The 20130-nt window shown below is 53.2% G+C and overlaps 1 protein-coding gene across 8 annotated transcripts in view; it reads left to right on the forward strand.

Annotated features, from left to right (window-relative positions):
- TCOF1 (treacle ribosome biogenesis factor 1) overlaps nucleotides 1–20130 on the forward strand; it is a 29608-nt gene that overhangs the window by 669 nt on the left and 8809 nt on the right. For 6 of the 8 annotated variants that reach the window (XM_059698907.1, XM_059698906.1, XM_059698904.1 and 3 more), the window contains exons 2-15: nucleotides 2109–2164; nucleotides 5203–5342; nucleotides 5886–5959; nucleotides 6467–6539; nucleotides 6931–7004; nucleotides 7546–7755; nucleotides 7972–8181; nucleotides 8662–8883; nucleotides 9059–9262; nucleotides 9410–9625; nucleotides 9714–9890; nucleotides 14034–14207; nucleotides 14326–14529; nucleotides 15709–15816. In XM_059698907.1, coding sequence (XP_059554890.1) covers nucleotides 2109–2164; nucleotides 5203–5342; nucleotides 5886–5959; nucleotides 6467–6539; nucleotides 6931–7004; nucleotides 7546–7755; nucleotides 7972–8181; nucleotides 8662–8883; nucleotides 9059–9262; nucleotides 9410–9625; nucleotides 9714–9890; nucleotides 14034–14207; nucleotides 14326–14529; nucleotides 15709–15816 — 2142 coding nt within the window. Of the gene's footprint in view, nucleotides 1–2108; nucleotides 2165–5202; nucleotides 5343–5885; nucleotides 5960–6466; nucleotides 6540–6930; nucleotides 7005–7545; nucleotides 7756–7971; nucleotides 8182–8661; nucleotides 8884–9058; nucleotides 9263–9409; nucleotides 9626–9713; nucleotides 9891–13704; nucleotides 13843–14033; nucleotides 14208–14325; nucleotides 14530–15708; nucleotides 15817–20130 lie in introns of all 8 variants that reach the window. The other 2 variants (XM_059698911.1, XM_059698910.1) reach the window with 2 other exon arrangements.

Raw genomic sequence — 20130 nt, forward strand, 5'->3', positions numbered from 1 at the left:
CAGCTTTGAGCTTTCAGCTTCTGGTGTAGTAGTCATGTCTTCATTCATTCAGCAGCTGTTAATCCGGCGCTCTGGCTGCTGGTGACAAAATGATGAGCAGGGCCCCCCAGCCCTCCTAGAGCTTACAGTCTAATCGTGGTAGGAAGCCCTGGCTGGTTTGGCTCAGTGGATAGAGCATCGGCCTGGGGACCGATGGGTCCCAGGTTCGATTCTGGACAAGGGCACATGCCCAGGTTTCGGGCTCAATCCCCGGTGTGGGGCCTGCCGGAGGCAGCTGGTCAATGATTCTCTCTCATCATTGAATGTTCCTGTCTCTCTCCCTCTCCCTTCCTCTCTGAAACCAATAAAAATATATAGTTTTTTAAAAATGTGGTAGGAAAGATAGATATAAATCATAAAAGTGTACACTCAAAACACGACGTTAAGTGCCAAGAATGAGAGGCATCGAGCCCTAAGACAGGGGTGGCCGGTTCACCGGAGGAAGTGGTGTAGGTTTGAGATCTGACAGAAGGGAGGTGTATATTCCAGGCAGAGGTGCAAATGCCCTGTGGTGGGATGGGACTTGTTGCTGACTGTTGGCCTTGGGAGAGTGTACTGTGGCTGAAATGTGGAGTCCAGGGGGGATAGAGGTCCCTTGGGGGTGGGAGGAGGTGTGGTGGTGCTGGTTGGAGCCCTGGTGTAGGCTGTTTGGTCTTAATCTGAAAAGCCCCGGGAGGGTTTTAAGCTGTTAAAGTGATAAACCAATATCCTTTTAGCTCCAGTGGATGCTTGCTCTGAGGATCTCCTGGAGAGACTAAAGGATGATGGGCCCTAAGACATTATCCATGCTTTTTCCAACCCTCCCTAGACTTCAGTTGCTCTTCTTACTCCATTTATATCACTTACCAGCTAAGGAGGGCAAAGACAGTACCTGTCTTCATTGGGGCATTTGCCTAAGTAAAGGTAGGATCTTGCTCATGGAGGGTACATTCTAGCAGGAACAGACAGGTGACAAATATTTTTAAGGTTAATGATGTAATGTGCTAGCTATAAACATAAGACAGGAATGGGGGATAGGAATGCCCAGTTATAACAGGGTGGTCAGGAGGCCCCACTGAGGAGGTGACATTTGGCCAGAGACCTGAAGGGAGGGAGGGAGGGAGAGAGCTGTGTAGTTAGCAATAGAGAGCATTCCAGACAAAAAGAATAGCAAGTCTTGATGGGTGCAGGGCGGCCTGACACATTTGAGGGGCAGCGAGGGGGACAGTGTGCCTAGGGAGGAGTAGCGTGAGACTGACCCTCGATGTCTCAGTGTTACTGGCTCACTGTGCTGGGCACTGACTAGATTTATCCCATTCGGGCCTGATAGCGAGGTGGGTACTGCTGTCATCCCCATGTCATGAGGAGGAACATGAAGTGTGAAGAGATGAGCCCAGCTATTCAGCAGGAGTTCTGCGTGACTCCACATGTACCTCTTGGTCACTCTGCCCAGGGCCCTCACGCCCTCTGCCTTCACCGCACGTTGCTCACTCAGCCTCCTGGGGCGCTTGGCATCCCAGGTTCTTGATACTTGCAGAGACAGTGGGCCCTCTGGCCTGGGCTCCACAGGCCTGGATTTCACCTGGTTCCCTCGGCTTCTGTCAAGGGACTGGCACCATTTGGTTCCAGTACTTTCTCAGGGGATAAGTGGGCTGTAGTCATGCCACCTGGATGCCTCGGTGTCTGGGCTGTGGTTCCTCCTGCCCTGGGGAGCTTGACCAGCCTGGCCTTTAAAAGCCTTTTAAAAGGTCAGGGGCGGGGAAAGCCCTGTCTTGTGGCCTCTACGCATGGAAAGTGCCAGGGAGGCTGGGGACTGAAAATGCTGGCCTGGAGCATTCCAGTCCAGTCTCTCAAAGGCACCTCTCACCAACATGTTGTCTTAAAAGGTTTTAACTGGAAACACTTGCCCTGCTTGTCTCTACAAGGTTTGGGTGGTAATGGCAGGGCAAGCAGACATATTTCCCAGAGCAGAAAGACCCCCTTCTCAACCACCTGTCTGTGCGAGTCGTGAGATTGTGGAGAATTGGAGCCAAGGAGGACCCGTACTGTGCTGGGGGGTTAATTGCTGCTCTCTCTTTACTTCTCTGCAGAAAAGTTTCCCAGTTCAGCCTGTAACCCTTCTGGACATCTATACGCACTGGCAACAGTAAGTCTGACGGTGTTGAAAGTGTGGAGGAGGGACACCCCAAGCTGTCAGCTTGGAGTAAGCTAGGGTACTAATCTGGCCTAAGATCTGTCCCCAAAGCCCACTGTAGACACCATTATCACCCCCAGGAAGTCAGGTCACACGTAGGAGTGTCTGGTAGTAGAAGAGGATATTGAGAGCTATAATCAGTATTGAATAATAATAAGGGCAGAAGCTTCTCAGTAATGTTATTCGTTCAATCAGCAAACATTTATTGAGCATTTACTAAATGCCAAGCCCTGTTCTAAGCATGGAGGTGTTATGAGATGAGACAGACATGCCTCCTTCTTTCCTGGGGTTGACATTCAAGTCAGGGAGGTAGGCATACATCAAAGAATGAAACGAATGAATGTGAAATTACAATGCTTATAAGGATGATGAAAAAGAGGTACCCAGTGCCAAAACCGCATAAACCTCTTGTGGGGTTCTAGGGGAAGTTTCCCTGCAGTGACCTTTGATTTGAAAGCTGCAGGGAGTGGGGGAGTGACCTAGGCAATAGGTAAGGAGAAGCAGGTGGAGTGTACCTAGTAGAAGGAACTGCTGATGCTGAGGCCTGAAGCCATGAGCACAGTGCAGATAAGGCCGGGGAGTCGGCAGGGCTCACCCCATGCAAGGCCTGATCATCCACAGTGAGAAGTTGTCTCTTTATCCCAAGAGCAGTGGAGCCATGGAAGGGGGAAGCAGTGATGGGCTCGCTCTGTAGCTTGGACGTCATCATCCAGGCAAGAGCTGATGGGGAATAGTAGAAGGTAGGAAGTAGATTCCAGGAATATTCAGGGATGAACCCAGGATCTATGGATGGGTTGGGGAGGCAATCCAGTCCAACCCCAGGTATCTGGCTTGTGCATGGAGTTGCAAGGGAGCCTGACTTGGAGGGGAAAATTTCAAGGACATGTTACAGAGTGTGAAATGCCTGTGAAACATGTAAAACTTAAGTACTTTTCAAGGACTGAAAAATAATTGAAGGGTGCATAAACAGGAATGGTTTGAGAATGAAGGAGGGGACAATTGTATTCTCTCCATGCCCTGGCCTGACCACAGCGGACCAGGTGAGTGAAGGACCTGGAGCCATGTCCCATAGAGAATACTGAATTGCCCAGGATGGAAAAGAGATGGCAAAAGGGCAGGTGAGGGGACCATTGTTTGCACATCTGTAAGGACAAAGGCAGTGGCATGTTCTCTGGGGCTCTGGGTGACTGAGGTGGCATCTGTATGTGCCTGCTTTAGGAAGAGGTTTCAGCTTCTGAACACAAGTGCTTGGTCATCAGAACTATCCAAAAATTAGATAGGCTACAGCGGGAGTGGTGAGCTCCCTGTTATCAGAGGTATGTAAGCAAAGGCAGGAATGGTACCGTTGGGGTCTCAGCTTCCAAGGTCTTTAAAAGCCCAGCCAGGCCTTAATTTTTTACTCTTCTCTGCTGCTACAGCAAGCACAGGGCACACCCCACACTTCCTCTCTCTCACCCTCTCCGACTTGCCCAGGTGTCTTGGGTATCAGTCACAGCACTTCCTTCCCCAGAGACCCGCTCCAGTGAGCTGCACCACAAGCCCTTTCCTGCCTCTGGCCCCTGTGGATAAGGGGTACTGAGTGAGACGGAGCCTCATACCCACCAGAGGAAGCCGAGCCTAGTGCTTCCTGGCAAATTCAAACCCAGCAACTAGCTGTATGACCGTGGAGTAACGGTTTCCCTGAGCGTGTGCCGTCTCTGTAAAATGATAACAGTAGTAAGTAAAGTGCTAAACCTGGCCATTGGAGGCGTCTTCTCCCCCCACCCCCATGCCCCCAGTTTATAGAGCACCCACTGTGAGCCAGGACTGTTCCTGATATAACGGAACAAACTAGAGAACAACTCCTTCCCTTGTAAAACCGTCTGTTAGGAAGAGAGAGGCAGAACAATTGATACACGTTAAAAATGAGACCTGTTTTTAACAGGATAGTCTCAACAAGGAGACCTGAGCAGGGAACCAGGGACCTGAGCAGCACACCCCAAACTATGGCAGAGCCATGTCTCATAGCTGGAGAGCGTGGGCATAGCCAGTGACTCCCTCGGGGTGGGAGGGTGAAGTTGAAGAGATGATACTTGAAAGTTCCAGGGACTCAGCCATCTGAGTGCTTATTCTGCCAGTGCCCCAGCCGAAGACTTGCTCTTTGACTCTGGGCAAGTCACTTAGTCATTCATTTTTTGGGATGTGTGCTGTGTGTGAAGGGTACCTTAGTGAGCTGGAAAAGGTCCCTCCCCCTCCCCGGACCGCCCTGTGTAGTGGGGGTGTCAGGCAGGAAGGAAGTAAAATCACAGGAGCGAGAAAGTGCTCTGAAGAAAATGAAACCGGATGACAGGCTGAGAATATCTTGGGGGAGGAGGGTGATCAGGGAGGCCTCTCTGAGGAGGCTGGGCTGGAGCTGAGACCTGAAGACAAGGAGGACCTGGGCAGAGTCTTCTAGGAAGAGGGCACTGCAGGTGCTGAAAGTTCTGGAGGAGGGAGGAGCCTGGCTGGCCTGCAGATGCTAGCACCTGTCACTTGACACCGCTTAGCTACTGTTAGTATGTTACTGACCATTCCGGATTGTCTTGAGACCACTAGACAGTTATAAAAAACACTTTATGACAGGGGTGGGGGGCGTCTGGCCCGCAGGCCGTATAGGGCCCGAGAAATCATTTGGTCTGGCCCTGCCAAGGCATTAGGGCTGAGTTAATGAAATGTTCGGTCAAATACAGCAGGCTCATTTTTGTCTTTTTTTTTTTAAGTTGATAATTGTGTATGGCCCAAGAATGAAGTTATAAATATCCCAATGGCCCTTGGCAGAAAAATGGTTCCCCACCCCTGCTTTATGAAATGAGTGAAAATGCAGAATTTTACCTACACTATGTCTTCATCGCCATTTAAACTCTGCGTATCTCCTTTGGAGGTGGGGCAGGATGTGGGAAGGTCTTTCTTTCCGAATCTCCTGGAGTTGTCCCTGTCACCAGTTGGTGTAGCCAGTCACCCTTGTCCTGCAGAACCTCGGAGGTTGGCAAGAAGCAGAAGGCCGAGGAAGATGCAGCGCTGCAGGCCAAGAAGGCCCGGGTGTCAGACCCCATTAGCACCTCGGAGAGCTCAGAAGAGGAGGAGGAGGCGGCAGCTGAAACCGCCAAAGCTGGTAAGGGCCCTGCATGCTGGGCACTGCTGGGGGCTCCCATGATTGGTGCTTGTGGGGGCTTAGCCCAGGGCCCGGCCCCTTTTAGGTACAAGTTGTTGGGTATTGGATTGTTTCAGAGGGACCGCCTCCAGCTTCTTGAGTGAGCTGTGGGAAGACCAGGACCTTTTAGGGGGAATTTCAGAAAGGCCTGCCTGTCTGTTTCAGCCCTTCCTCTGCACCAAACATTGTGTCCCCAGTGCCTTCTTGGTAGCACGTGGCAGGACTGTGAGCCAGGCCTTTTCCTCTGGGGTCCTCTGTCTCATCACCAGGGAGTTGGGACTCCATCGAGGATGCAGACATGTAGCTTTCATTTTGCCTCTCTCTGGCTCCTGGTGGACGTGGCTGATGTACCACAGAGCTCTTTCCCACAAATCTGGGCTCAGCCTCAGATCCGTATACAGCACTAGGCGCCACACCGATTCCTGCATGAGCAGAAGCCTGTTTGCTGTTCCTAGATGAGAAAAGGCTCACCTGGCTCATCCAGTGGGTGTTTGTGTTTTGCAGCCCCAAGACCAGCATCCACCAACTCCTCAGTTGTGAGGGCGGTTTTGCCATCAAGCATGAAAGGAAAAGCCACGGTGAGTGGGACCGTGTCCCAAGCTGTTACCCGTAAGAGCTGAAGTGCCCTGTGAGGGACAGTCTCCGTGAGAGAAGGGTAGGGTTGTGGGTAATTGTCCATCTTGGATTCGAATCTCAGCCCAACTTACCAGCTGTGGGGTCTTGCCGAGTCCCTTCACCATTCTGGGCCTCCGTTTCCTTTCTGTAAAAATAATTATAAAATAGTGGTAATAACCACAATAAACTGTTAACCAACCACTTAGCAAGCAACAGCTGTGTCCCCAGAACAATCACCTGTTCTCCACACCTCCGTGAGGGGAGGCACCATTTTTAGCCCCACTTTAAAGGTGAAGAAACAAACAAACTAAAATAAAATAAAATAAAATATAGGTGAAGAAACAGAGAGATAGGGAGATGGTTTGTCCAAACCCACAGGGCTAGGAAGTGGTAGAGCTGGGTTCAGATGTGGTCCATGTTCTCAGTTCACCAGGCCATACCCAAGTGTGTCTGTCACCTGTTCTCTGTAGGCAGAGACCAAGAAAGGCAACAAGACAGTGAACTCCACACCACAACCTGCCCTCGGAACCACTGCCAAGCCTGGTGAGAAGCCCCCTGAGTGGGCGGGAGGCAGGCCTTTGTGCTGCTTCCAGCTCTGGGACATTCTGGAATTCAGAGGCATCTCCATGACAACGAGGCCCCACCTCAGATCATTTTCCCCTCCCTTGATGAGGGAGAATCAACCACAGGGATGCGTCAGGCTTTGCTGAGGGAGTTGAGTAGCCCGGGTGGTAGAGTATTTTCTGGTTTATTGGTCTCGGGTATAAGCCCATCTCGGAGGCTTAGAGACTAAACTGAGAGGCCTGGGTTTGGGCGTTTGCCCTGCCTGCCTCCGTGTATGCAGGAGGGAGATTTTTCTAAGCTGGCACAAGTGTTAAGGCCTCAGAGGGGCTGGGAGGGATGGCCCTCAGTGCCCTCCCTATGCATCCTGCAGGATTGGCATCAGCGGGCCAGGTCGACAGCTCCAGCGAGGAGACCTCCAGCTCGAGCGATGAGACCGATGTGGAGGTAATTGCACCCATCCTCAGGAGCTGCCCCTGCACAGCTTGAACTCTCCCTCCCAGGAGCCTGACTTCACAGACAAGTGGGACCAGATCAGTTCAGCTGGTGCTTCAGGGTGACTGGGAGCTAGGAAGGTGGGTTCGGGGAGCCGGGGGGTCTAGCGGGCCCTGGCCGGGGAGGACCAGGTGCTGCTCATTGCACTCTGGGCCTGAGAAGGGTCTAGGGCTGTGGGGGGAGACACCATTTGCCTATGTGACAAAAGAAGGCTTCCTGGGAGAGGTGGCACTGGAGCAGGGCCTTAGGCACAGGGCCTCACCTAGGGGAAAGCTGTGTGGGACCTGGAGGAGGAGGCCAGGTGAAATGGGCAGGGGGGTGAAGGATTCAGGGATGGAGCTGACAGGCCAGGTCAGAGCATCGGTCAAGGCAGGGAGTGAGGAGAGAAGCAGGGGGGTCCCGAGAGCCCCACTAAGGCCTCTGCTTTATCCTGAAGGTGTCGCCAGGGAGTTTTCAGGAGGAAGGGAACAAATTGCCCTTTCTCTTTCACTAGGTAAAGGCCTCGGGGAAACCCCTCCAGGTCAAAGCTGCTTCAGCCCCTGCCAAGGGGTCTCCTAGGAAAGCAGCGGCCCCAGCACCCCCTGGGAAGGCAGGACTTGCAGCTGCCCAGGCCAAGGCAGGGAAGCCAGAGGAGGACTCGGAGAGCAGCAGTGAGGAATCGGACAGTGAGGAGGAGGCGCCAGCTGCCAAGACCTCACTTCAGGTGAGGCCGGGGACGGAGAGCCCGCAGCCTAGACCCCTCCCCAAAAGGCTTTCTGAAGACTGGGTCTCCCACTGCCAAAGAGCCCCAGCTATGCTCCGAGCCTGCCCCAGCCCTTCTCAGTATGATGTGTGTGGCGTCATTGCCCTGTGTGTTTTCCCAGGTCTCCTCACATCCACCTCTGGGCTGCCTCCCCTAATTCTGCTTCTCTCACTCCAGGTGAAGGCCTCGGGAAAAACCCCACAGGTCAAAGCTGCCTCAGCTCCCACCAAGGAGTCCCCCAGGAAAGGGGCTGTCCCAGCACCCCCTGGGAAGGCAGGGCCTACAACTGCCCAGGCCAAGGCAGGTAGGCCAGAGGAGGACTCGGAGAGCAGCAGTGAGGAATCGGACAGTGAGGAGGAGGCGCCAACTGCCAAGACTGCGCTTCAGGTGAGGCCCGGAAAGTAGAGCCTGTGCCCGTGCCCATGCCTGTGCCCGTGCTGAAAGGCCTTCTGAAGACTTGTTCTCCCACTCTAGCCAGTTTGGCTCAGTGGATAGAGCGTTGGCCTGGGGACTGAAGGGTCCCGGGTTCGATTCCAGTCAAAGGCATGTACCTTGGTTGTAGGCTTAATCCCTGGCCATGGTCAGGGCTTGTGCAGGAGGCAACCAATCTATGTGTCTCTCTCACGTCGATGTTTCTCTCTCTATCTCTCCCCCTCCCTTCCACTCTTTCTAAAAATCAATGGAAAATATCTCCAGGTGAGGACTAACAAAATAAAGACTTATTCTTCCATTCCCAGGCATGCTCCGAGCCTGCCCCACCCCTTCTGATAGTGTGATGTGTGTGACGTCGTTGCTCTGTCTGGTTTCCTGGGTCTCCTCACATCCACCTCTGGGCTGCCTCTCCTGATTCTGCTTCTCTCACTCCAGGTGAAGGCCTCGGGGAAAACCTCGCAGGTCAAAGCTGCCTCGGCCCCCACCAAGGAGCCCCCCAGGAAAGGGGCTGTCCCAGGATCCCCTGGGAAGGCAAGGCCTGCAGCTGCCCAGGTCAAGACAGGGAGGCCAGAGGAGGACTCAGAGAGCAGCAGCGAGGAATCGGACAGTGAGGAGGAGGTGCCAGCAGTGGTACCTGTAACCTCAAACCTGGCTCAGGTGAGGCTGGAGGACACTACATGGCCTGTGCCCTGCCTGCAGAGCCACCCATGGGCTTGTCCTCCCCCTCCTGCACCTAGAGTACTGGTCCCCCGTTTACTCTCCTCACCTATCTTACCTCACACACATGCCCTCTGTGGCCCCCTGCCCTAATCCTGTCCTTTGTCACTCCCAGGCAGAGCCCTCGGGGAAAAACTCCCAGGGCAGAGCCACCTCAGCCACGGGACCCCCTGGGAAAGGCAGCGTCCCAGCACCCCCTGGGAAGGCAGGGTCTGCAGCCACTTTGGCTCAGGCCCGGAAGCAGGAGGAGGACTCGGAGAGCAGCAGCGAGGAGTCAGACAGTGAGGAGGAGGCATCTGCAGCCACAGCTCCAGCCCAGGTGAGGCCACAGCATAGCCTGACCCTGAGCGGTCCCCACTGGTCAGCTCCACAGGGAGCTCTGGGGACTGCATGAGCTTCACCCCAGGGCAGATGGTGGCTCGGAATCCAGGGTCCTCCTCCAGCCTCTAACTTCTGTGTCCCTCAGGCAAAACCAGCTATGAAAACTCAGACCAAGGCCTCCCCAAGGAAGGGCATTCCCATTGCCCCTGCATCTGCCAAAGTCCCCCCAGTGCGAGTGGGCACAGCCTGCACATCCTCCCCAGCTGTGGCCAGGGGCACCCAGAGGCCGGGGGAGGATTCTTCAAGCAGCGAGGAATCAGAGAGCGAGGAGGAGGCAGCTCCTGCCACAGCAGGGACACAGGTGAGGCCAGTGTGCTTGGCTGACTCAGGGCCAGCCCCTGGTGGTCCTTTGGGTTCCTGTGACATAGCTCTCTTCCATGTCCTTCTAGGCTAAGTCTGCGGGGAAAAGCCTCCCAGTGAAAGCTGCCTCAGGGCAAGGGACCTCCCTGGGACTCCCTGGGAAGGCAGGGCCCATGTTGGCCCAGGTCAAAGCTAAGACGCACGAAGACTCAGAGAGCAGTGAGGAAGAATCAGACAGTGAGGAGGCTTCCTCGGCTCCAGCACAGGTGAGGCCTAGGGGGAGCCAGCCCATCCCACCCACGTCAGTGTCTGGGACGGGGCTGAGGGTAGGCTCTGCTGTTTTCCTCAGGTGTGCAGAAGCCTCAGGAGCAACCTCAGCTCAGCCCCAAGCAAACATGGGGGGTTGGTGCCTGGGTTCAAGTCCCTAAAGAGTGATATAATCCATCAGGGCCTGTGTACTCTTCTGTAAATTGAAAATCAACCCTTACAGGGTTAAGAATTTAACAAGATCTCACCTGCCACACCCAACAAGGGGCCTGCACACAGCCAGCTCTCATTTTCCTGAGGGCGGCCTGGCTGCTGTGCAACAGAATGGAGTCATCTCCCAGCCTGGAAGAACTGGGAGAGGTGAAGATAGCTCACTCCCTACACTCACCCACCCACCGTTTATTATTTTTAATTGTTGCTTTTCTTTTAATAACCACTCAGAAGTTAGTCATTTCTTTTTCCCTCTACCAGAGCACACATTTCTAAGGATTTTTTTGGTTCCCCTCTCACTATTACCTTGTGGGACTTTTAAACTACACGTGCCCTCCCTGAGTCTTGGCCCAACAGGCTCCCATCCACTTTTTCCAAGCTGTGGACACATTCCAAAACAAGTTTCAATATGCTGATCCCTTAAATATTTGTCTTCCCATCTGAGCTTCCCACCTGTACCATGAGATAGGTGTTCATCTGTGTTGATTTCTGCAGAAGGAAATTGGAGTTTAAAGGCATTGTTTGGTGATGTGCTCCAGCTCAGCCACCCAGTGAGGGCCAGAGCTGGGCCTCTGCCCCAGAGTGCCTGCCTCAAAAGCCTTTTGTCTTTCTCACTTTCTTCTGCCACATCTTGGCCAGAACTTTTCCAGCCACAGTAATGATTATGGATTTGGGGTCTTATTTTCTCTCAGGGTGAACAATAGAGATGCTAATCCCTCTCTAGGGGCTAGCTGTACAGCCCCATGCCCTTGTCAGAGATGGTGCTGTCATTGCTTCAGGAAGCCTGTGAAGAGCTTCTGCTAAAACAGACGGGGCGGATAAGAGGAGTCGTGTTCACCTTTTCCATGCCTTCGCCTGAAGGATGAGGATAGTAACTATGCCTCTGTTGTGGGATTATGAGGATAAGTGACGTAATGCTTACATTGCCTCACCCTCAAAATGCTGTGCATGCTAACTGGGTTTCACACTCAGCTCTCATGGGGTCAGAAATGAGTCAGGTAGTCTCTGATCTGCTCAGAGACACCAACCCAGCTCAAATTAAACCATCCGTTTGGGAATCGAGGTCCAAAACAGACAAAGTAGCAAAGACAGAGGATTGGTTCTAGAAAACTAAGTTTGCCAGAGACTCAGGAAGATGATTCAGGATTTAAATGCCCTTGTGTGCGAATGGCTGAATAAGCAGTAGGGTGTCTTCTGGCCTTTTGTTGTATGTTGACATTTTTACACTTGCTTATCAGTTCTAGTGGCTTGTAGATTCTATACACAGATCATGTTTGCAAATAAGGACAGTTTTACTTTTTTCTTTCTGATCTAGATGTCTTTTTATTTCTTTTTCTTGCCTCATTGCACTGACTAGCACCTCCAGTACCGTGTTGAATAGTAGTGGTGAGCTCAGCCGTCCTTATTTCTACTCTTAGGGGTAAAACGTTTAGTCTTTCACTATTAGGTACGATGTTAGCTGTAGGTTTTTCATAGATACTCTTTATCAAGTTGAGAAGGTATTCTTCTAGTCCTAATTTATTGAGAATTCTTATGAGTTGGAGTTGGATTTTTGTCAGATTTTTGTTTTGTTTTATTCATATATTGCATTAGTTAATTTTCAGGTATTAAATCAAACTTTCATTCTTGAATCCCACTTGGTTGTAGTGTACTCCCTTTTATTTGTTGACTTCCTTTGCTAATCATTTGTTAAAGATTTTTGTATCTATATTCATGAGGAACATTGGTCTGTAGTTTTCTTTTGATGTGTTGGCCTGGCTTTAGCATCAGGGTGATACTGGCCTCATAAAATGAGTTGGGTCATATTCTCTCCTGCTTTCTGAGTTTGTTAGATTGGTACTATTTTTTTTCTAAATTTTTCTCTAAGGACTACATTAGCTTCATCCCGTGGATTTTGAAGTGATATAGTTTTTATTTTAATTCTTTGTGGTTTTAGAAGTAGGTTAATTTCCAAATATCTGGGATTATGCAGATTTCTTTCTGTTATTGATTTCCAATTAAATCCTGTTGTCCCTGGAGAGCACGTTTTGTATGATTTCAGTCCTTTTAAATTTATTAACACCTGTAAGGCCAGGTTAGTCCCTTGTGCCTTTTGTTTTATCTACAGAAGAGTCATTATTCCCCTATGGATGACTTGAGTGCTGCACTGAGCACCTCGGTCTTAAGTCATACTTGGCTGTGCTTTAGGGGATTGACTCTTAATTTCATTTGTTCTCATGTGGATGTGGAGTCTAGGGTATGGATCCAATGACTCTGGCACTGATCCAATGACATCTCTGACAGGCAGGGGCCTTGAGGTGCTGCCAAATTGCTCCTTCTATTTCATATTAGCAGGGCTTGCTTTCATACACTACACCAAGCATGTCAAACTCAAGGGCTAACACTGGCCTAATAAATAAGGTTTAAGTTTATGTAGGCCGCAAAAAAGCAAAAGCTTCAATTTTCATAGAAACATAGGTTTATTTTGATAGAGACATGCTGAATACAAAGGGCTGAAATAAATGAGTAATCGTTAACATAAAATAATAGCACATTTTAATAAAAATTAATGTTTTTTCTTGAACATTAACTTACCAGACACTGAATAACTGCACAAGTTAATAAACATAACGCAAATAAACCTATTTTTCTTGTTCTCTGAAAGCGAAATAGTTCCTGTTGCGCACGCCAAACAAGTCAGTACAAGACTAATGACTTGACAATCGGCTGCTAAAATATTGACTGCTAGTATTAGTGGAGAGAAATAGTGCGCCTGTGTGTAAGGCACGTAAGGAAAACGAATGCAACATGATTATGATAGTCATTAGCGAACATTGTAGTTCGTTATTAATAATTATATATAACAGAATATTGTAAAAATTAAGTTACAAAACTTTTATTAAAATGTATCTTACATACCGTTATATTGGCTGGGCTGCAAAAATATTTGATGTGGGTCACACGCGGCCCGAGGGCCATGAGTTTGACATGCTTACACTACACTGTCGAGGATTTCGCTCTTTATTGCTCTCATCTCTGCTGGCGACCCTGATAGGCATTTGGGGGGTTCCCTAGGATCAATTAACATTAGGTTAAGCTGAAGACAAACTCAAACTATGGTTTTCTGCCTTGTTCTGCCCTCCTCAGTAGCTGGCCCCCATCTCATAGACCAAATTGGCTGCTTAAGCTCCAGCTACGACCTCAGCCAGAAGGAAGAAGACACGTTTCCTACATGTGTAAGAGAGTCAAGCGTGTGCTCAACTTATATTCCATTAGCTAGAACTTAGTCATATGGAAGCACCTCGCTGAAAGGGAGCCTCGGAAGCACCTCGCTCTGGGTAGTCTTGTGATTAGCTAGCACTAGGAAGTGCTCTCAACAATGGGTTTCAGTGCTTACGACGTACCAGGAACTGTTACACACTGCAAACCTCTCAGTCCTCATGGCAACCCCATGCGTGGGCCTTATTATTACCCGTTTTACAGAGGACACTGAGGCCCAGCAGGGTCAAATGGTTTACCCAGGGCCACACAGCTATTACATGGAGGCGCCAGAATCGGTGTTCTTGGCTGACTGCTCTGCCGCATCTCACCTTCTCCCTTCCGTGGTTCCCTTTTTCCTTCCAGGTGAAGGCCTCAGTGAAAACCTCTCAGAGCCAAGCCCAACCCGCTCCCACAAGAGTGGCTTCAGCCAAAGGGGCAGCATCAGCTCCCGGGAAAGTGGTCACTGCAGCTGCTCAAGCCAAACAGGGGTCCCTGGCCAAGGCAAGTGGGAACAGCGCCCCAGGAGGTGCTGGGGGTGGAGCGGAGAGGAGGACCAAGCAGTGGCCCAACCTGGACAAGGGCCCTGCATGGGCAGGAGCAACGTCGCCACCATCACACTGTGGGTGGGGTTTAACCTAAAAAGAACTGCTGTTTACTTCTTTCCTCAATACCGTCACCTCCTTGCAATTCAGGCAAAGCTGCCAGCGAGAACCCCCCAGAGCAGTGCCGTCTCGGTGAGGGGCCAGGTGTCTGTGCCAGCTGCGGGGAAGGCAGCGGCCCCAGCAGCCCAGGCCCCAGGGCCAGTCGAGGACGACTCGGAGAGCAGTGAGGAAGAGACGGACATCGAGGGGGAGGCACCCACTCCGGTGAGGCCCCGGGAGGGCAGAGAGCAGCCCTGTGCTTCCCCCACAGCACACCTCCGTATGCCCATCCATCCCGTGTCCCTCTGCGTTCCCTGCCCTGATTCTCTTTCTGTCACTCCAGGCAAAACCCTCAGGGAAGACCACCCAGGTCAGAACTGCCTCGGCCCCTACCAAGGGGTCTCCCAGGAAAGGGGCTGCCCCGCCACCCGCTGGGAAGACAGGACCCACAGTCGCTCAGGCTAGGAAAAAGGAGGACTCGGAGAGCAGCAGCGAGGAGGAGTCGGACAGCGACGGGGAGGCACCAGCAGCTGTGACCGCAGCTCAGGTGAGACCTAATGAGGAGGCAACCACAATGCCAAGCCACCGTCACCTATTCCTGGGTCAGAATTCGGGCTCAGGGCCAGGTGGGGAAGGAAGATTAGGTAGATTAAGGCTCTGTCTCCAGGGAGTCTTCCACGTCTCCTTCGGTGAACCCTGCTGTAAAACTTCCCCAAACCCGGCCTCCCTGATGCCGGGCATCCTAAGCATTCCCATACCTACCAAGGCCTCCAGTTTGAGTGGACATACCAGCCCCATGGAAGGCGAGGCCAGAAACTCCCATTCTTTGCCAAGACACATGAGGCCAAGAATCCAAAGTTGTCAGAGTCGTGGGAGGCTTGGGTGGTAGTGCAGGTGCCACCAGGCCTGGGGAGCTGGAGGAAGTCACATCCCCTTGCTGGGCCTGGCCTCACACCGGCACGTGCATCTTCCTGGGGAGAGCTCGTCAGCTTAGTGTGAAGCCTGGGGTGTGGGGAGAGGGAATGAAGAACGGACTTACCCGGGTCACTTTCCCTCTGCCTGCCTGCAGAAGGCAGCGGGGTGGCTGTGTCCTGCCGAAGTTCATGGTAACAAACCCTAGGACTTACAGGGCTCAGGCGTGTAATGGAAATGATTGATAGTGAGCCTTGGTATCAGGAGAGACAGGAGAGAGTGGTGGCAACCAGGGCAAAGTAGAGGCCCCTTGCCCCATCCGGGAGATAGTCCCTGTCAGCGCCAGCCAGTTGTGACCTTGTGGAAATGGGTCCTCCCTGAGGCAGGATCTTCCTTTTCGTAAGGAAAGCTGGAAGTCCCAGTGCCAGGCTTTCAGCTGGGGTGTTGCAGCCAAGTGTGAACTGTGCTGGGGCCACTGGCTCACCCCTATAACCTCATCCCGGCTGCTGTCACCTCTCATGCACGTGCCGGGCCAACAGCACTTAGTCCTCAGGCTTTAGCAGTGTCTTATTCATGCATCCCTTTCAAGTTCAGAGTCAGCTCTGGCAGGAGGGTAAGCAGAGTGGAGGCCGGTGTTTCCAGCAGCCCCATGTCCGTTCACCTCTGCCATCTTTCCCCCTCCCCACCATGTGCAGATAGGGAGGGGCACATTGCCATCCCTGGTCGCTGCAGCTGGCCATGGTTTCCCAGTCCCTCAGTCCTGCTCCCCCTCGACTAATGCCTGCTTCCCCCCACCTTGTGCTTGTCCCATCAGAAGAGTAACTCCAAAGCTTCCAAAAGTAACACAGTGGCCCCAGCAACCCCAAAGAAGAATGCAGAGGGGTCCTCAGAGAGCAGTGACGAGGAGCTGCCGGCAGGCCAGGTAGGTTGCACCTTCTCTCTGAGGACACGGCAGGCTCAGAGCTGGGCTGGAGGGCCTGTGGGGTTGAGGGCAGATCTTTCCCATTTAAACAGCACTTCACAGTTTCCAGAGCTCTTGCCTCTATTTTGACACATTTGTCTTCACAATAACCCCATGAGTGAGGCCACAGTGTCTGAACATCCAGGCCTCAGAGCCAGATAGTCGAGGGTCAGAGCCGGCACTCCCACCACCAGCCCAGTGATGCTGGGCGTGCTGGCTGTTCTGAGGCCTGGGAGGCTCAGCTGTAAACAGGCAGGGTGGCGTCCTCCCTCCTGCGTCTGCCCGCTCGCGCAGGTCCACAGCACCCTGCCTGAGAGCAGGCGCCTGTTCCTACAGGAGGGCAAGTGGTATTGCCCATTTGAAGTTAGGAATCAAGGCCCTACGAGTTGATTTCCTGAAATCCTCGTGGCCCATAAGAAGCTAAGGAAAGGACCATGCGGTGTGGCTCAGTGGTTGAGTGTCGACCTTTGAACCAGGAGGTTACGGTTTGATTCCCTGTTAGGGCACCTGCCCGGGTTGTGAGCTCGATCCCCAGAAGGCAGCCAATCAGTGATTCTCATCCTTGATGTTTCTATCTCTCCACCTCTCCCTTACTCTCTGAAATCAATTAAAAAAGAAAAGCTGAGGAAGGGCAAACACCAGTCCTCAGCTCCCCGAGTACCCCTGCCTCCTGTTGGGACTGGAAGTCTCTGTGGGGCTTCTTGGAATCCCAGGGCCTGGCCTGAGAGCCGCTCAGGCACCTGAGGCTCATCTTCACGTGCTCTGCTGCTGCGGTCATCCTCCCCAGATTGTGCCCCGAGGGCGGGACCAAGCCCACCTGTCTCCCCAACTCAGGTCCAAGCCTGCTGGGCTGGTGGCCAAGCTTCTGTGTGGAGCCCAGGCCTCTGGCAGATAACAGTGCCCTTCATCCTCCTCCAGCCCCAAGCTCCTGGAAGCTCCTGCCAGGCCCCTCAGTGCTAGATTTCTGCATCGCCCAGACCAGTGGTCGGCAAACTGCGGCTCGCGAGCCACATGCAGCTCTTTGGCCCCTTGAGTGTGGCTCTTCCACAAAATACCGACTTCTGCGCATGGGCCACAAAGTTTCAGTCGCCCTGTACGTGCGCACCCACACATGGTATTTTGTGGAAGAGCCACACTCAAGGGGCCAGAGAGCTGCATGTGGCTCGCGAGCCACAATTTGCCGACCACTGGCCCAGACCATAGGGTCTCTGCCCTTCTCCCCTTACATGTCAGACCACATGCTGATCAGTAAGGTCAGGTGCTGCTTGCACCCCAGTGATGGGCCCACTCAATACCTAATTACAGAATATAACTCTGAATTACAACTAGCATTGTCGGGTCACCTGTGCAGCAGGCTCTGTCCTAAGCCACAGACTTGCATATTCTGTTTAATCCCCACAACCAGCCTGTGAGGAGGATAGTTCCTTCCATTATTCCCATTTTAAGGAGGAAAGAATGAGGCTCAGAGAAAGCAATTGAACTGCCCCAGGGTGACATGGCTGAAAACAAGTGGACAGACCTGGTGTTGGAACCAGGCCCACCCCACTCTGGCCCGCTCCCGGTCCTGCCTCGACACTGACCTCCAGGGAAGGAGCAGAGGGGCTGGGGCTGCCCTCTGCTCTGCGGAGCCTCTAGGAGGCTGCCTCCTCCCCAAGAATCTAAACAGCTGGGAGGGAGGGAAGGGGCCGCTTCGCCCTTCTGCGGGGGTGGACTAACACAATTAAAATGAACATCGTGCTTAAACTGAAACATTTAATTGGTACGTTGGTCCTGAAGATTCTGGAGTCCCTATGAAAAACGGAGAATAGTCAGCAGTCTGTGCATTCCCCAGGAGGATCCAGGGGGAAAGGCACAGCCTGGGGACACGGCTGCCTCCTCCAAACTAGGGGATTTTTGCTCCTAATCCCCAGCTCACTAATTATGATTATTATCGTTATTATGCTGTTACCAAGTACTTCTCTATGGACAAGTTTTGCTCTGTTTTTATTATTAGCCCATCAATAGAGGAAAGGGATTGATGCCAGAGTGGTGGGCAGAGCCCCAGGCTGGGAGGTGGAGAGAGGATTGTGGCTCCATTCCCCCTCACTGTGCCTCAGTGTCCCCCCTCTAGCTTAGAGAGAGACTCCAGTGGGTGGTCTGTGGCTTAGCCCGTTGTGCTGGCAGTAACCCAGCCACGGTCTGTGTCGGGGCTTGGCCTAGCTGCCCAAATAAAAGGCATAGGCCCTGCCCTCAAAGTTTCAGATTGAGCAGAGAGAGAAAAAAGACCCGAAAGAAACGAAATTAGGGTGCTAAAGCACAGGCTTAGCTGGTTGGTCTGGGAAGGAGCTCATGCCTGGCCCCTGAAGAACTGCCAGTCCCGGTTCTTGCCCCGGTTTGCAGGTCACCCAGTGTGCGCCCCTTCCCTCTCTGAGCCTCAGTCTTCTTGACCCCTGGGAGGGAGTCCCTGGGGCTCGTGAACGTGGAGGCTCCGGGCCACATTCCCAGCAAGTGGGATGTCTCGGTCCCTGGGATGGGGCTGCCCGGGGTCGGTTAACCACCCCAGACCGTTCTGAGAGGCTTCGGAGAAGAGCTGCACTCGAGCCCTGCCACCATGGGTGCCGGCATGTGCTACTCGGCTCCCCCCACCCTGCTCTGCCCAGCCTAGGATGAGGGCATGGTTGTGATGGGCCCAGCTCCGACATGAGGTGGTGAGCACTGCCCGCAGGTTTGGTTCTGCAGACGGTAGACCATGCAGTGGGACGGGAGTCTCTGTGCTCCCGCCGGGTCCTTACCTCCCGGCGTCTATGTGGAGGCACAGCCACATGTTCAGGCTGCTTCATCTTCCCATGAGCCTTTTCCCACCACCCTCATCACCCCGTGTGCTCGGTGCCCCTCTGGTGAGTGGACGCAGGCTGACTTTCCTAACAGCCTTTCCAACAGGTGGGAAACTGAGGCACAAAGCTCGGGGCTTGGCCACACAGTGAGGTCATGGCAGAGGTAGGGTCACCACCTGAAGCTGGGGCAGGGGGGGTGGAGGGGGGGTGGCGCGCAGGTGGCGTGGGCAAGTGGAACAAGGAGGAGGCGGCGTTTGCTGCTGAGCTGCTTTTAACATCCCAGACGCTATTGTTTGCCTCGGTGGGTTCGTTGCCTCTCTGCGTCCTCAACAATCTGTTCCTCTGTCTTCTCACATATATATAGATTCCCTCCCTCAACTGTAAGCCTTCTCCCACTTCCCGTCCTCTCCCTTCCATCACGTGGGCAGGCAGGCTCTGGAAGTGGCAGATCAGAGCAGAGCAGCCGCGGGGGAGGCTGTTGGCAGGGGTAGAAAGGGCCTGAGCCCAGCAGAGCTCCCCCCTCGGGCGGTGCCTTTCTGCTTTCTTTTCACTTTTCCTCTCCCACAGCACCCTGGGGCTGAGGCGTGGAGTCAGGCTCGGGGAGGTGGGCAGGTGGTTCCTGGAGGAGACCTGGGTCCCCAACTGTGACCTCGGAAGGTCCCTCCTGGTCTCCCCACTGGGCAGAGAGAAAGCAGAACTCGGGCCAGACCTGATCTCTGGGGAATGGGAAGCAGGCTCCCCACTCCCCGGCTCTGGGCTGCCGGTGCAGCACCTGCGGTGGTCACAGTCGCCAGCGCTGCGTCCCAGGCTAGTCCACAGGGGACCAGGGCACAGCTGCTGCTGGTTTTTCTTTAATGCCTTAACTGGAAAATAGAAAGCGCATCCACAGATAGACCAACATGAAGAACCCGCACATACCCTCCCAGCCCGTTTCATCCAAACCCTCCACGTAGTTGGTCCTTTAAGACACAACCACCATGTAATGTCGCACCTGGAAAGGGACCTGCCCGTTGCGCCCCGTTTCCCACATGTCTCATGACCGATATTTTTCATGTTGTGGGTCCAGATGAGGGCACTCGCGTGTGGTCTTCTCCGTGTCACCTGGTGGTCTTCCCCTGGGCAGTGTATTTGTTGAAACTGCTGGGCGATGGAGCTGGGTTGCTGCGTCCTGGTCCCGTCTCAACGGCTGCATCCACATGTGGGTGGGACCAGCAGACGGAGCTACTCCCCAGGTGGATGTATATTGTGTCTGTTCAGCAGGACTTGCAGAGCTAATCTTACTGACCTCAGGGGTTCGTTGTGAGGGTTGGAGGGGCTCCTGTGAGCTGTGAGGTGCTGTGCTGGGTCTTAGCAGGTGCGCGGGCTTGGGGAGCTACGAGTGCCCGGGGGAACAGCCCCTGTCTGGCTGCCCTGAGCTCTCAGGACCCCCTTGCCTTGTCAAACCCTTCCCCGCCCCATCTTT

This window comes from Myotis daubentonii, chromosome 5 (assembly GCF_963259705.1).
Source record: "Myotis daubentonii chromosome 5, mMyoDau2.1, whole genome shotgun sequence".
Lineage (NCBI taxonomy): Eukaryota > Metazoa > Chordata > Mammalia > Chiroptera > Vespertilionidae > Myotis > Myotis daubentonii.